At 41.5% G+C, this 16,672-nt stretch overlaps 1 protein-coding gene across 18 annotated transcripts in view; it reads left to right on the top strand.

Moving 5' to 3' along the window:
- Positions 1-16,672, top strand: part of LOC140477439 (uncharacterized) — a 520,360-nt gene that overhangs the window by 420,639 nt on the left and 83,049 nt on the right. For 17 of the 18 annotated variants that reach the window (XR_011960730.1, XR_011960729.1, XR_011960728.1 and 14 more), the window contains one exon: positions 15,686-15,760. The exons of the other annotated variant lie outside the window; for it this stretch is intronic. Coding sequence is in view for 13 of the 17 variants with exons in the window: in XM_072571355.1 (XP_072427456.1) it covers positions 15,686-15,760 (75 nt within the window). In the remaining 4 variants the exon portion in view is untranslated. The remainder of the gene's footprint in view (positions 1-15,685; positions 15,761-16,672) is intronic. 18 annotated transcript variants of the gene reach the window in all.

The raw sequence follows: 16,672 nt of genomic DNA, 5'->3' as shown, positions 1-16,672 counted from the left end.
TTTGATTATTGATATACCAGCAACTGTAAATAGATTGTCATAATCGACTCAAATCATAATTCTTCATTTTAAAACTAATGCTTCTAATTTTATTGACTTAGGATATTCTAAGTATCAGAGTTATTGCTGTTCATCGCTGTGCAGGCATTGCTGTTATTTATGGTTCAATGTATAACATCCAAGCAGCTTTTCTATATATGGTTCTGGGCAGAAAAGTTGCTGCTATGTTGGTGTAGTTACTTAATTGATCATTCGTATATTGTTATTGCACTCTTGTTTTGTGATTTTCAGTACATTTTCATGCATCACTTAATTAATGTAAGTGAATTGTTTCCCTTTATTTTGCATGTAAAGTAAGAGAGATTGTGCAAATAGATTAACCTCTTTAAGATATGTCTGAGTAGTCCAGGTTTTGACTTTTAAATTTCCTTTGATTATTTTAGAATGTGAATGGAGAAGAAGTTGCATTTCTATAGCAACTTTCAAGTACCAAAGCACTTTGCTGCCAAAGAATTAGCTTTAAAGTGTAGTTAATGTTAATAAGTGGAAATACATGCAATCTGCACACAACAAAGTCTCCTGCAAAGAATAATGTGACAAGTGGCTTGTGTGACAGTGCTGTCACTTTAAAAAGGTTATTTTGTCCTTGTTTTTTTTGAAGAGAGATTGGAAAGGCAGAGGTGCCAAAGATTCTAGATTTTAAGAGGCTTTTGTTTTGTTTTAAACAATTTAACAATGGTAAGGGAGAGGCCAGTTCTTCCAGTTCAGGCTTTCCAATTTATTTTAGCTGTAGCAGCCACTAGATGTGTGAGTCCAGAAAAGTTGCAAGGATTCCTCTGACATTCTCTGAAATCTCTCTCTGTATGTTGTTCTCTCCTGCCTGTAAGAATCTGTGTGTGAATTTACCTTTTTGCCAATGGGTGTGTTTATGGAATGTTACATTATTGGAACAGTTAATTAGTAACAATTACTGTATCAAATCGGTTGGGTTTTCCAATAGTTATTCTAAATTCCACTTTCTTTTGTTCGTGTTTCAACTGTAGTGTTTAAATAAATTATGTTTTGCTTAAAGCTGAGTGGTTTGACCAGTTGCATCACACCTGGAATACCCACTTCAAATCTGCCTTTAAAATAAGAAAACGTTAGGGTCTAAGCTATGTTGGAGTCATAGACTCATAGAGATGTACAGCATGGAAACAGACACTTCTCCAACTTGCCCATGCTGACCAGATATCCTAAATTAATCTAGTCCCATTTGCCAGCATTTGGCCCATATCCCTCTAAGCCCTTCCTATTCATATCCCAACCAGATTCCATTAAATGTTGTAATTGTCCCAACCTCCACCAGCCCATCTGGCAGCTCATCCATACATGCACCACCTTCTGCGTGAAAGAGTTTCCCCTGAGATCCCTTTTAAATCTTTTGCCTCTCACCATAAACTTATTCCCTCTAGTTCTGGACTCCCTCACCCCAGGGAAAAGAACTTCTTGAAATATTTTGAGGGGGTTCTGGCCTGGTTAACAACACTTGTTAATTCCTTTTTGCTAGTATTGCTGAAGAAGTAATGATGACCAAGTCAACAAAAGAACAACTTCTTCTTCAAATGTACTGTAGAATCTTAGTGTCCACCCAAAAGAACAGACTAGGACAAGCATTAATGTCCTATTAACATGTCTAAAAATACTGTGTTCACTCAGTCTATTTTGAATTGTCAGCCAAGAGTAAGTGCTTAAATTCCACATTAGGGCCTGAATTACCAACTACCTCATGACTTAAAGACCAGAGTGTTACAAACGAGACAAATTAGCACTTAACTGCAAAGACTAATGCTGGGATTTTACAGCTCTAAAATGGCTGTAAAATTGCACACAATGGCATGGGGGTGAACTATCCATGTCATTATGTTGGGGTGGTATTTCACAGCAGTGGATGTGGGAACAGCACTTGTCTTATTGAAATAGGCCATTTAGAGGGATTTAACACCATTAAGTATTCAATAGACCATCACTTAAGAAATGTTCTGAGGTATTCTTTGGGTGTATGAGATTGTGTAGTGGAGCCTGGCAGGTCTTTAAAGTTGGCAGCATGCTTCTGAAGTAGATTTGGTATTTGGCAGCCATGGTGTCAGGCACCTATTGTAGCTGAGGAGAAATTGGTCTGGGGTGTTGTTCAGTTCCTAGTAGGGGCTCCAGTAGAAGTTGCCGAGAGGTGATATGCACTGTGTTCACCAAAATCTGGCAGTGTATTATGTTCAACAGTAGTTTTCTATAGCAAGAAGAGTCTGAGAGGGATGGCGGTAGCGATAATAATAGCAGCACCTCCTTGCCACCTACAGAAATGTCCTCCTACTGGGGAAGCAGCAGAAAGCTGGCAAAGAGTTCATGAGTCGGCTCCAGTGTGAAGATCTTTCCCTGCTTCAGGTGTTTTAAGTTAGGCAATGGGCCACCTGTAGATGCCAGTGAGTCACTAAAGGGTGTACCTTTCCTGAGGGACCATAATCAATCTTTGGATCATGCCTGTCGAGGACTTGGTTGTGGTTGCATTGATGGTCATCCAGTGTCAGTTGCCAGAAAGGGCATTGTGGTGCTAAACATCTCTTTGCTTCTCGTTCCGGAATCCCCAGCTATAGAGCATTATATCAAGATGTCACTGATGCCTTCTTAAAAACAACCTATCAAATTAAATGAGTGCAGAGAGACTGAGCAAACCTGAAGATTCAACCCTACTGCCAGAATCCCTCAGGTAAAAAGTCTGATAGGTTGCCTGCATGAAGTTTCCAAGGCTCCCACTGGACAATCAGCAGCTTTCATCAACAGGAAGGGATGCTTCCAGTTAGTTCCTTACCATTGTCATGGAAACCTGCAAGGTGCACTTGTTATTCTGGGACCAGCTATGATATTGAAATATTCCTGCATGGTCAGGTGTCATAGCTTTTCACCTTTCCATACCCACAGGCTTCAAGATGTGGATGCGGAATGAATGGTCAGATCTGGGGTTGAATGGTCAGATGTGGGGTTGAATGGTCAGATGTGGGGTTGAATGGTCAGATCTGGTGTTGAATGGTCAGAACTGGGGTTGAATGGTCAGATGTGGGGATGAATGGTCAGATCTGGGGATGATTGGTCAGATGTGGGGATGAATGGTCAGATGTGGGGTTGAATGGTCAGATGTGGGGTTGAATGGTCAGATGTGGGGATGAATGGTCTGATGTGGGGTTGAATGGTCAGATGTGGGGTTGAATGGTCAGATCTGGGGATGAATGGTCTGATGTGGGGTTGAATGGTCAGATGTGGGGTTGAATGGTCTGATGTGGGGTTGAATGGTCAGATCTGGGGTTGAATGGTCAGATCTGGGGTTGAATGGTCAGATGTGGGGATGAATGGTCAGATGTGGGGTTGAATGGTCAGATGTGGGGTTGAATGGTCAGATCTGGGGATGAATGGTCTGATGTGGGGTTGAATGGTCAGATGTGGGGTTGAATGGTCAGATGTGGGGATGAATGGTCAGATGTGGGGATGAATGGTCAGATGTGGGGTTGAATGGTCAGATGTGGGGATGAATGGTCAGATGTGGGGTTGAATGGTCAGATCTGGGGTTGAATGGTCAGATCTGGGGTTGAATGGTCAGATGTGGGGATGAATGGTCAGATGTGGGGATGAATGGTCAGATCTGGGGTTGAATGGTCAGATCTGGGGTTGAATGGTCAGATGTGGGGTTGAATGGTCAGATCTGGGGTTGAATGGTCAGATCTGGGGATCCAGGACTGAATGGTCAGACATGGACATGGGAATGAATAGTCAGACATGGATGTGCGAATGAGTGATGCAGCAAATGTGGAGTGAAGCAGTTTTGAGTTGTTGGTAGCTCTTTTAACATAGCGTAAGACAATCTGTGCATGTCAGCTACAGATGCAGCTATTGCCTCAATCCCCAATTTCACCTAATGAATGGTTTGCCACTCTGCCTGCTGGCTCCTAGTAGAGTAGAGTAGAGTTGCTTTTTATTTGTCATTTCTATCATATACAACTGACAGAGTAAAAATGAGACAGCGTTCCTCCAGGACCGAGGGTGTTACATGGACAGCACAACTACGCTATCGTATACGGTATAAAGTGCGTAAGAAGTGTAAAACACGCAAGTTACAGTGTAACAGAAGAATGAAAAATAATATACATTTTTTATGGCAACTCGAAGCCTTGCAAAGAAGCTCAGATGGGAAAGAGTCCGATCATACTGTGTTAAGGAGCCTGATGACTTGAGGGAAGAATTTGTCGCACAGTTTGGCTGTGACAGACCAAATGCTCCAGTGTCTTCTGTCAGATGGCAGGAGGGAGAAGAGTTTGAGTGAGGGAGGTGTGGGGTCTTCCACGATGTTCTTAGCCTTTTGGATGTAGTGTGTCTGTTATGAATGGAAGAGAGACCCCGATGATCTTCTCAGCTGTCCTCACTATGCGTTGTAGGGTCTTATGATCCGAGACAGTGCAATTCCCAAACCAGGCAGTGATGCAGCAGCTCAGGGTACGCTCAATGAACCCCCTCTGTAGACTGTGGTGAGGATGGAGGATGGGAGATGGGATTTCCTCAGCCTGTGCGGAAAGTGGAGATGCTGCTGGGCTCTCTTGGCTGTGGAGCTGGTGTTGAGGGTCCAGGTGAGATTCTCCACCAGGTGTACGCCAAGAAATTTGTTGCTCTTCACTATCTCCATAGAGGAGTCGTTGATGTCCCACAGAGAGTGGTTACTCTGTGTCCTCCTGAAGTCTAAAACCATCTCTTTCGTCTTGTCCACATTCAGAGACAGGTTGTTGACTCTGCACCAGTCCATTAGCCGCTGCACCTCCTCTCTTTTTGGCTAGCCTGTTCAGGATCCCTCTGGAAACAGGAGTCAGAGCAGGAGGACCATCATTTCCAATTCTTCCATCTTCTCCTTCTGCCAGGTCCTGTAAAATCACAGCCAGAACATTTTTTGGAAATCTGTGACATCATATCTGCCTCTCTGTTTCTAATTTACAAATTACATAAGGATCACATTTTACTTACTGATTGAAATGCAGGGTAATGTTATCCAGAACACATTTAATTAATGTTCATAGCAACAGTATCACTGCTCAAAATGCACATTATTTGGTACAAATCCAGTATACAATTTTTGAATAGAAAATGCAAAGAAACCTAAAACAAGGAGGTAATTACACCATCGATGACTAATTATAGCAATCTTCCGTATAGAAACACGATAGCAGTCAGCAGGGTTCATTGATACATGTTCAGTTTCATGCTCAAACTATAAAAATTTTGAATTGAATAATTAAAATTTGAAACAGTCCTCAGTCAGAAATCCCATGGCAACAAACTCAAAGTACAATTAGTATCCATTGAGGTGGTGAATATCAGCTATCCTGTCAGCATTGCAACCATGTTTTTGCCCTGTATCTTCCAGCCCTATTCAAGCCACCTTGCCAAATCAGCACATAGTTTCTTGACAATAAGGCCTACTGAACATGCATAAGGCTAACGCCTGCCCTTTGCCATCTGACCATCCGAGAACAGTGCTCCTCCAATGATAGTCAGGCTGTAACCAGGAAGGTCGTGGAACAGATCACCACTATCCTAAAGTATAGGTGGCTGGTCTACAAGTGGTTGTCCTCCAATACTCACTAGAATGTGCATCATAAAAAACAAACATCCTCCATCTTCTTGCTATTATCAAGATGCTATCCTTACTACCAGGACTTTACTCATGACCTCAGGAGGGAGGAGGCTCCAGGACATTATCACTCCAGTTTATCTATCCCTGAAAATTTTTTCAGTTCCTGAATCCCAGAAAAGATTGCTCGACCTCCATTGCTGTACATTTTCCCATCTTACCATTCTCTGATATGGACTATTATGGACTCAACTGTGTAAATATCTTGAAATAAAAAACACCATAAAACAATTATTCTATAACAACTTCATCTAGTATCCTTTCCAATAATATATAAAAAAACACCCAACTACTAATTTTTATGCTTTCCCCTATGTGCCTCTCTTGTGGATATCGTTCTCTTGTCTACACAGTGCTACTCCACTTGTTGCAACATGGAAGGTTGGGGACTTTCAATGGCAAGACTGCAGGTGACTTTACAGGATGCCACCCAAAAGCTCTAAGCCTTGCGAGCCTGGTCTCTGAATATACCTTGACATGGGCACAGGAGTCGGGACTCTGGTTGACGAGACTGCAAACACTAACACAGGTTGTGATAGGAGCACAAATGTTAAAAACCTGAGAAAATATAACAGATTTCTACCACAAAGCCCCACTTCCACTCTTCTGGTTCTGCACCGCAATAATCCTGAAACATGCCTGTAAGCTGTTAAACATTGCTACCTATGAGGATCTAAAATTTGAATTTAGGCTGTTGTCAGAAGCAACAAGTATCTGTAGATTTTTATTAACCACAAAATGGCTTTTCAGTTTAAAATAACACAACAAAATGGCTGCAAGTAATGATTTGACTAAGTGAACTTGAACTGATGCTTTATTTTGAGATAAGAGAGAACAATGGAGTTTTCATAATATGAATCATAAGACAGTGATTTGGTATTCAAACTAACCTTGAACTGCTTGCATGGGATGGTGCTCTACGTAAATTACAAACCCTTTCCTGGGGAATATCATTGGATTAACCTGCTGTAAATCATGGCGCCTTATTATATGTGATTGGTCTTTTCTTGTAATTAAGGCTGTACTATCTCTTAAAAAACTTATGAATAATGTGTAATTTTTTAATGTAATTGCGCAACTTCACCACAGAACACAGAAGCCTTAAACCTCCGTGTTGCTGGATAGAGTTGCATCAATTCAATACACTAATGACCCTTGCTTTTTGAACAGACTGTATTTGTTGATTCTTTTGACCAATCTCAAACCAAGAGGCCCCTCTTGAAGGGTCATAGATCTTCACCTGCAGTCGTCATCGCCAGCAGTCTGAGGCTTAGGTGACAATAAGCAGTGATATCATGACCTTTTGTTGTACTGCAGCACTCAGAAATTAAGGGATGTCTGCCTCTGTTGGATTGGAGGTTGAAACATCAACTGGGTTCACATCTGTTCTCATGGCATTGGCTATCAATACCACACTGAGCAACTCTAAACAAAGCCCACTGTTAAGATGGAGCTGTTTCTTCGCCACTGACCATGACAGCAAATTATGTGGCAGGCCTGCCAACACACCAGGCATTTCATTGTATATCCCAAGCAAGCTTTTTCTTGTACACAGTCTCATCAAAAAATTCTTCTGAGTCCATTGCAGCAGAATGATCCCAGTTAGTTATCATGAAAAATCACTGGTCTCAAAATATTAACTTTGTTTTCTCCCCGCCAAAGCTGACAGATTTGCTGAGTTTCTCCAGCAATTTCTGTTTTGTTGTGACCCCCAACCTTCTGAAGGCTCACATATACCTGAGCTTTCTATCTGACTTGGCTGTCGATCCAGGAACGCAGCACGTGTTGATCCCATTTCGATGGTACAAACCAAGTACGTGCATTTCCAGTATTTGATCTACAGGCTACGGGGGGATCAGTTCAGGTTACAGTGCTTCATCTTCAGGGGTGTTCTCTAAGGTCATTCTCCCTTCAACACTATTGTCTGTTCGGACAGCAGTCATTGAGTATCTGAAAATACATAAATGCATAAGGATTAGGTTAGGGAAGGAGGGCAGAGTGGAAAACACTATCTGAATCTTGTACTTTATCGTTGATTGTGGAATGAAAGATCTGAGATTTAAGGAAGTGCAAAAGGTGGATGCTTCAGCAACACTGGTTGCCATGATGTGAGTCATAGCCATGAGAATAATGCAAGGCAGCACCTTCACCAAGGGGATGTGGGCATATGCAATTGTGCCTCTTTCATGACAATGTTGTGTTGGCATGCTTCAGTGTGCCATCTTGAACTGCAGGAGTTAGAAACAGGCTTATGTTTTGAGGTGGTGTGGCTGTCAAACTGAAAGCTGGAAGTTTATGGAAACTGCATTTGAGGCTTGCAGCTATGGTAAGCCTGTAAGGTTTAAGAGAAGCAAATTAATGTTATGTATGCGAGTTGATTGCTCTGGGATGGTGAGCAATGGGATGAAGTGCATTGTGAGGTGAACAGTGTGTGAGGTTGGTGACACAGTAGGTAGGATGTGGCATTTGAAGATGTATTCACCGATGTTGACCACTCAAATGAATAATTGAACTTCTCCTGACACTGGAGGATCACCTCTTCTTTCCATCACCATAACTCAGACCTCCAGTGTTGTTTCTGAGAACCTGCAAATCCTTTCTCTGTAGCTTGCTGTTTTATTGCCAATAAATCCTCTCAGAAAGTCATTCCTAGCCACTGCTAGCAAACAGACTGCATCTCCCATTTATAAAGTACAATATAGTTTCAAAAACTGCTTTAATTGGTGCTAAGATCACACAAATCTGAATCCCTGGTGAGTGTGCAATCATTCAACATTGAATTTAACATGGACTGGTACAGCAGAATTAAGAAAATGAGCAGACAACACCAAGTTCACTAGCTTCTTGCTTTGGTTTTTTTACTTTATCCTCAACACCACACTCGATAACCTACTTGTTGAATTATTAGTCCTGTGTCTTCCTTAAAATTCCTTTTGAATTTGCTGTTGTGGCCCTTTCACATTTTTTTTTAAATATTAAGTTTGATCATGCCTCAACTTTCATTGGTTATTTAGAATTTATTACAAACAGATTCAAGAAAGAAAGAACTAAGTGCTCATGCCCAGAATCGTCATAAAGTAAGCTACAGCTTGTTTTGCTAACAAAGATGATATAACCACCAAAATGTCTGTTTAATGTTAAAATAAAGAATGAAGGAAATTCTAGCATAGAATAACGCTTAAAATCATGCTAACTGGAACTGGATTTCTACATTGTCAGCAATATACTCAAAGATAGAGAATTCTATTCCTGATTTTTAAAAATAGATCATTTGAAGTTAAGCCATACTCAGAATTAAACTTAAAATGAGGCAACTCAACCTATTATGTCTCTACAGCTCTCTGAAAGAGCTATCCAACTAGCCTTGTTCCCTAGCTCTTTCTCCATTGCCCTGAAAGGTTTTACCTTTTTGTTTCACTGAATTTAAGGTACAATTTTTGCCCATCCCTAAATACCCTTGAGTATCTGGTGGGGAAGCTATATTCTTGAGGTGTTGCAATCCATAAGACCATAAGACATAGGAGTGGAAGTAAGGCCATTCGGCCCATCGAGTCCACTCCGCCATTCAATCATGGCTGATGGGCATTTCAACTCCACTTACCCGCATTCTCCCCGTAGCCCTTAATTCCTCGAGACAACAAGAATCTATCAATCTCTGCCTTGAAGACATTTAGCGTCCCGGCCTCCACTGCACTCTGCGGCAATGAATTCCAAAGGACCACCACTCTCTGGCTGAAGAAATGTCTCCACATTTCTGTTCTGAATTTACCCCCTCTAATTCTAAGGCTGTGTCCACGGGTCCTAGTCTCCTCACCTAACGGAAACAATTTCCTAACGTCCACCCTTTCCAAGCCATGTATTATCTTGTACGTCTCTATTAAGTCTACCCTTAATCTTCTAAACTCCAATGAATACAATCCCAGGATCCTCAGCCATTCCTCATATGTTAGACCAACAATTCCAGGGATCATCCGTGTGAATCTCCGCTGGACACGTTCCAGTGCCAGTATGTCCTTCCTGAGGTGTGGGGACCAAAACTGGACACAGTACTCCAAATGGGGCCTAACCAGAGCTTTATAAAGTCTCAGTAGCACAACGGTGCTTTTATATTCCAACCCTCTTGAGATAAGTGACAACATTGCATTCGCTTTCTTAATCATGGACTCAATCTGCATGTTGACCTTTAGAGAATCCTTGACTAGCACTCCCAGATCCCTTTGTACCTTGGCTTTACGAATTTTCTCACTGTTTAGAAAGTAGTCTGTGCTTTTATTCTTTTTGCCAAAGTGCAAGACCTCGCATTTGTTCACGTTGAATTCCATCAGCCATTTCCTGGATCACTCTCCCAAACTGTCTAGATCCTTCTGTAGCCTCCCCACTTCCTCAGTACTACCTGCCTGTCTACCTAACTTCGTATCATCTGCAAACTCCGCTAGAATGCCCCCAGTCCCTTCATCCAGATCATTAATATATAATGCGAACAGCTGTGGCCCCAACACTGAACCCTGCGGGATACCACTCGCCACCGGCTGCCATTCCAAAAAAGAACCTTTTATCCCAACTCTCTGCCTTCTGTCAGACAGCCAATCTTCAATCCATCCCAGTAGCTCACCTCGAACACCATGGGCCCTCACCTTGCTCAGCAGCCTCCCGTGTGGCACCTTATCAAAGGCCTTTTGGAAGTCTAGATAGACCACATCCACTGGGTTTCCCTGGTCTAACCCACTTGTCATCTCTTCAAAGAATACCAACAGGTTTGTCACACATGACCTCCCCTTACTAAATCCATGTTGACTTGGTCTAATCAGACTCTGCTCTTCTAAGAATTTAGAAACCTCATCCTTAATGATGGATTCTAGAATTTTACCAACAACCGAGGTTAGGCTAATTGGCCTAAATTTTCCATCTTTTGTCTTGATCCTTCCTTGAACAAGGGGGTTACAACAGCGATCTTCCTATCATCCGGGACTTTCCCTGACTCCAGTGACTCTTGAAAGATCTCAACCAATGCCTCCGCTATTTCCTCAGCCACCTCTCTCAGAACTCGAGGATGTATCCCATTGGGGGGCCAGGAGATTTATCAATTTTAAGACTTTTTAGCTTTTCTAGCACTATCTCTTTTGTAATGGCAACCATACTCAACTCAGCCCTCTGACTCCCTTTAATTGTTGGGATATTACTCATGTCTTTCACTGTTAAAACTGACGCAAAGTACTTAAGTTCTCCTGCTATTTCCTTATCTCCCATCACTAGGCTTCCAGCATCAGTTTGAAGTGGCCCAATGTCTACTTTTGCCTGTCGTTTATGCATTGAAAGAAACTTACTATCATTTCTAATATTACTGGCTAGCCTATGTGATGGAGGTAATGTGACAATGCAGTTAGGGAGGGAATTCCAGGATTTTAATCCAGTCACAGTGAGGGAATGACACTTAAGTTCCAAATCAGGATGGTGTGTGGCTTGTATGGGAATTTGCTACTCCCATGCAGTTGCTGTTCTTGTCTTCTGGATCATAGAGGCCACGGGTTTGGAAGCCCAAGGACTCTTGAGTTAGTACAGTGCATCTTGTACATGATATTCAGTGTGTATCAGTGGTGTGGAGAGTGAATTGTGAAGGTGATAGATAGGAGAAGTTCCTGTGTGTTGTTGGAGCTTCAATCGCCCAGGCCAGTGTACGGTATTCCATCATACTCCTGATTTGCACCTTGGAGGTCATTGATAGGCTTTGAAATGTATGGAGATGAATTTCTCCATACATTCTTGTAGCCACAGTATGTGTGAAGCTGGTCCAGTTCAGTTTATGATCAACAGTAACCCACAGGATGTTGATAAGGATTTAGCAATGGTAATGCCATTAAGGGACGATGGTACGATTCTCATATGTTGGAGACGGTCATTGCCTGGCACATGTGTGGTGCAAATATTATTTGCCACATTATCAGCCAAACCTGAATGTTTTCCAGGTCTTAATGCAGTTGTAGACAGACTGCTTCAGTATTTGAAGAGTTATGGATGGTGCTCAACATTGTGTGATCATCAAGAAACACCTCCATTTATGTCCTTATGAAGGGAAGGTCATTGTGAAAGCACCTAAAGCTCATTTGGTCTAGGACACTACCCTGAAGTGCTTCTGCTGGATCTGAGGTAACTGACTTCCAGCAATCACAACTTTTGTACCAGTTATGGTTTTATAAACCTCTATAAGGTCACCCCACAAACTCCTATGCTCCAGTGAAAAATAGTCCCAGCCTATTTAGCATCACCTCTCAACTCAAACCCTCCAGTCCCAGTAACACCCAGTAAATCTTTCCTGTACCTTCTTCAATTTAATAATATTTTTCTATGGTGTGATTCAAATAAGTAACACCTTGTGGGATTGATGCAACAAGAGAGTTTTGGAAATGGGAACAGAAAATGAAAAAGTGATTCAACAGAACCTTTCAAGAGAATGGGAGTTTCAGGGCTAGAACATTGGGCTTTAAAATTGGAGCAAAGAAGCTTGGGGTAAACAGTAAACAACTTGCCTTTATAAATCATCATTAATGGAATCAAATGTCCCAGTACGCTTCACACAGGAGAGAGTGCACTGTGTAAAATGAAGAATGCTGACCACAACCACTTTTTTAAAAAAAATGCTATCCTTGCTCACTATTGTTGCATCCCCATGCTTCCCTTCCTGTTCAAAGTCTTGACAATGCGGAAGGGATTTACCAGCCCTGTGGTGATATGTTTAAAGTTAGGGTCTACTAAAGTTTGGAAAAATGCATCAGAGTAGGTCCTCAATGTCTCCCTGCCACAACTGAATTTCCCAGGGTTGTCTGACATTGGGAAATACACTGTACAGACCAGGTGTAGAGATTCCATTGTGTCTACTTGATTGCACATTGACCACAGTTTTCACAATGGCTTTGCCAGTTTCCATGAGGGGAAAGAACTCCATAAAGTGTTGGCACTTGTAGTGTGGTGGTAGTGTCCCTTCCTCTCATTTAGGAAGCCTAAGTAAAGTCCCACCTACTCCAGAGTTATGTAATAACATCTTTGATTATGTTGGATGGATAAAGTCTGAGTTGTACAAAGTTTTGGTGATTTTCCTGCACAATGGAACCAAGAGTTCATTGATAGGTGAGTGTGAACTGAAACTAGTAGCCAGTCAGTTCTGCTGGATTTACAAGCATGCAGGGTCAGGTTAGAGAACTGAAGGATGAATGGTAACATTTAGCTTTGAATGCAGTACCCAGAGCTCATGTATACAGCAAGAATAGAAATTGCTGGAAAAGCTCAGCAGGTCAGCAGAATCTGTGGAGAGAAATCAGAGTTAAAATTTCAGTTTGAGTGACCTTTCCTCAGAACCCCTTTCGGTTTTTATTCATGCATGTAATGCTCCCCACGGAGACCAATAACTTTTAAAAAGCCATATGAATTTACACAAAGGATCACATTTTGCTATTACCTATTTTTAAGGCTTTTACTCTAAAATACACATGAAAACCAACATAGACAAAATATTATTTAAAAATCCACAGATACCCTTTTTTTGTAAATTACTGTATTTCCCCTAACATCTTAACACTGTGAGAGGTTTTTGGTTATAGGTATACATTATACTCTACTCTTCACTGACATGAGTCTCCAGTTTATAGTCCAGAGTTCCTCCTCTCAAACAGGATCCCTTCTTTCTGCTTTACGAGGGTGAACTTTCCAATCTTCTTTTCCCCTGTGGTCTTACATTGCACATAATCCTTATTTCCTCAAAAGTTGGCTCCGTCCTCTGATTGGTGTTGCCCAACAAGCAGTCATTTGGTGCTGTCAGTTCTGAATGCGAGTCATCCCAGACTCAAAATGTTCATTCTGATTCTCTCTGCAGCTGCTGCCAGACCTGCTGAGTTTCTCCAGCATTCTCTGTGTTTGTGATTTGTATCGAGCACGGTAGCATCTTTTGTGGATCCTCTTCTACAAATATCAGTCTGACTGCCTCCAGAAGTCTGTATTGGCAAGCAGCAAGAACACTTGCATTCTCCTATGTGTTCATGTGTTAAAGCTTGCATCTGACTTTTATTAGGGTTTGACCTGGGCCCAGAGTCCCCCGATAATAAATTCAGAAAGACCTGCTACCAGGTAGAACCCAGTTTTGTGCCATGCCAATTACAGACAGGGACTTTATGTTACCTGAATTCAAAACAGACAGATGAAAACGTAATCATCTTACAAATATGAATGGTCATATAATTGTGAAGGCCACAGAGCTAAAGAGGAACCCTGAATTCAGAGGGCTGAATATAATGACTGTGGTGTGAGCTCTGTCCACAAGCCAGAAAGCTGGTGGCAACCCTGCCATGGCCATTTTTGAAAGCCAGGTAAATTACATGCCAATTCGGTAGTTAACGGTTTATTTTTACAGCTTCCGTGCCTTTAAAAGTGAGGAGTGCACCCCAAATAATTGCTGATCAACTGGAAGATGAGCAATTCTTCAGGCTGAGAAATGCCAACTGGGAGCTGGAAGAGAGGGAAATTAAATTGTTCCCACAGCCACAGTAGAGAAACTGTACTTAGGCCCCAGTGTTCTCATATCAGGCTAATTCCAAGGATAGTCTCAAGACATTAGTGGAATCATTCTGTAAACAACCAATCTTACATCAAGCATGTGAAAGATAGCTTCTTTGAGACGGCACAAGAGTACATTAGGTTTTCTGCCAGATCGTTCAGGCCAAGAGGGGGATTGGATTTGTGGTCATGGCAGCATTCCCTGTGGTCCAGAGTTTATAGACTGTATGTATGTGACTACCATTGGATGCTCAGAGCAGGCACATTCATTACCAGTAAAGACCCCTGCTTGATCAGTGCTCAAATAATGTGTACCACAGCAAAAGGGTCCTCCAAGTGTCTACAAGGTTCTAAGACAGACACGCATGCTTCAAATCCTTTGTTCATCAGAAAACATTTGTGGATGGATCCTGGATTCAAAGGTACCCATTAAAGATCTGGCTGCAAAGACCCAGTGAAATCCCCAAAAAAGAGGCAGAGGAAATCCACAGCTGCTGCAATTATGACTGCTGGGATGGCCATCAAACAGGCATTGGGTTATTTGATGGTTTCAATACTTAGGCAGATGGTCTGCTCTGCTCTGCATGACCAAGGCCACTGCAGACATCTTGTTCCGGTCTCTGAGGTATATTGCTAACTCAGCACTCAGTGTAACTTTGGCATTCACTCACTGTTCTGCATGAAGGTCACCACTCTCTCAGCATGCCAATCTTGCCCGTTTCCTCACTAACTGCAGGAGCAGATCCAGGGTGCCATCACCAAAGGGAGGAGCCGTCCGTCCTTTCACTGCAGCCATTCCTCCACAGGCTCGCTTCTACTGAACTCTTTTCTCTGTCCTTAACTTGTGCAACCTTTATGACCTTTAAACATGGTGCTGTAAACTGTCTACTGATTCTGGCTCTCACTCACTATCCTTGGCTAAATGCTAAGTGGCTACATAATGGAAAATCACTGAAGAAGTCCTGAGACCCTGCTATGCAACTCACACAGATCAGCCCTGATTTGACACCAACACATATGATAAAATCCAGCCCATGTTGTTACTTTCCAAATGTGTTGCTCAATTCTCTGTTTGATTCTTGCCCATTTCTTTCCTCTTTCTAACACATGGCAACATCCCTAACACAAGTTCTGGAATAACTTCCTGTGCAATTGCGACACAGTCGACCACACCTTTCCCCCACAAACCAAATGATCAAACAAAAAATTCCATCAAATTACCTCTGATGACAGAATAAGAAAAGCATGCATTAAAATCATTTGTTACAAAAATTGCTTTAAATTGTCAACTGTGTATTAGCATATACTATTGGCATTTAGTATAAACATATCTGCCATTCTTATTGAAAGGAAATGTTTTCTGTTTTAATAAATTCATCAGGAATACAGATTTTACACTATCATACTCGTGTAGTAATTGTACGTTTTTAATCTTTACAGGAAGGCAAATGAAACTTTGGGTGCAAAAATCAAGGAACAAAACCAACTTGTCTCCCACTTAACAGCAGATAAAGTGTAAGCAATCAAGTATCTTAACAATTGACAAAACTGTAGTGCCTGTTAAATTTGTTTTATTAATTAGAAATTAATTAGTATAAATTGAATAATACTGTTGAAGATAAAACAGGGCTTGCAAGCTCCTGTTTAAAACAACTCATTTATAGTGCTTTTTACAAATGTTGTTCATAAATTTAATTTGTCAGATGTTTATAATTTTAACAAATGTGTTAGAAACATTTTGTGTCCAGCTGTTGAGGTGGTCACATTGAAGGCTTTTTTTAAAAAGATCTATGTGTGTGTAAATTCACTGATGATTAGATTCCTGAGCCAGATGTTCTACTGATAAGTATGCTATTTATCTGTAAAATAAACCAGGAAGGAAGAATTAGGAAACTTATTCAAACAAAACTAACTGAAGTACTTGGTTATGTATCAGCTCACCAGTCGCTTTCACAGGAAATTCTGTATGAACTAAATCTCTTGAGAAATATCATGAAACAAAGTCTATACGTTTTGATTCATATAGCAAAAAACTAATCTAGCTATGTCACTATTTTCAACAGTCAGTCCAGAAATTCTGTACCTCCTTAGATTCTACTCCAAAATCATAGCTACAATGTACATTATGAGGTAAAAAAGAGCTCTTTTCCGCCAGGTTAGGTGAGTTGTCCATTCTCTGGAGCATCTCCACAGGTACCTTGCCCACTATAACTTGTAAATTTTAGGGTGTGTCCCACGTCATCAGGAATCTTTAAGTAACCAGGAATGTTGCCAGGGCTGGAGGATTTGAACTATAGGGAGAGGCTGAATAAGCTGGGGCTGTTTTTCCTAGAGCATCGGAGGCTGAGGGGTGACCTTATAGAGGTTTCTAAAATCATGAGGGGCATGGGATAGGATAAATAGACAAGGTCTTTTCCCTGGAGTGGG

Source organism: Chiloscyllium punctatum, chromosome 5, assembly GCF_047496795.1.
Source record: "Chiloscyllium punctatum isolate Juve2018m chromosome 5, sChiPun1.3, whole genome shotgun sequence".
Taxonomy (NCBI): domain Eukaryota; kingdom Metazoa; phylum Chordata; class Chondrichthyes; order Orectolobiformes; family Hemiscylliidae; genus Chiloscyllium; species Chiloscyllium punctatum.
Note: the sequence above shows the minus strand (reverse complement) of the source record. Positions and strands in the feature narration are given on the sequence as shown.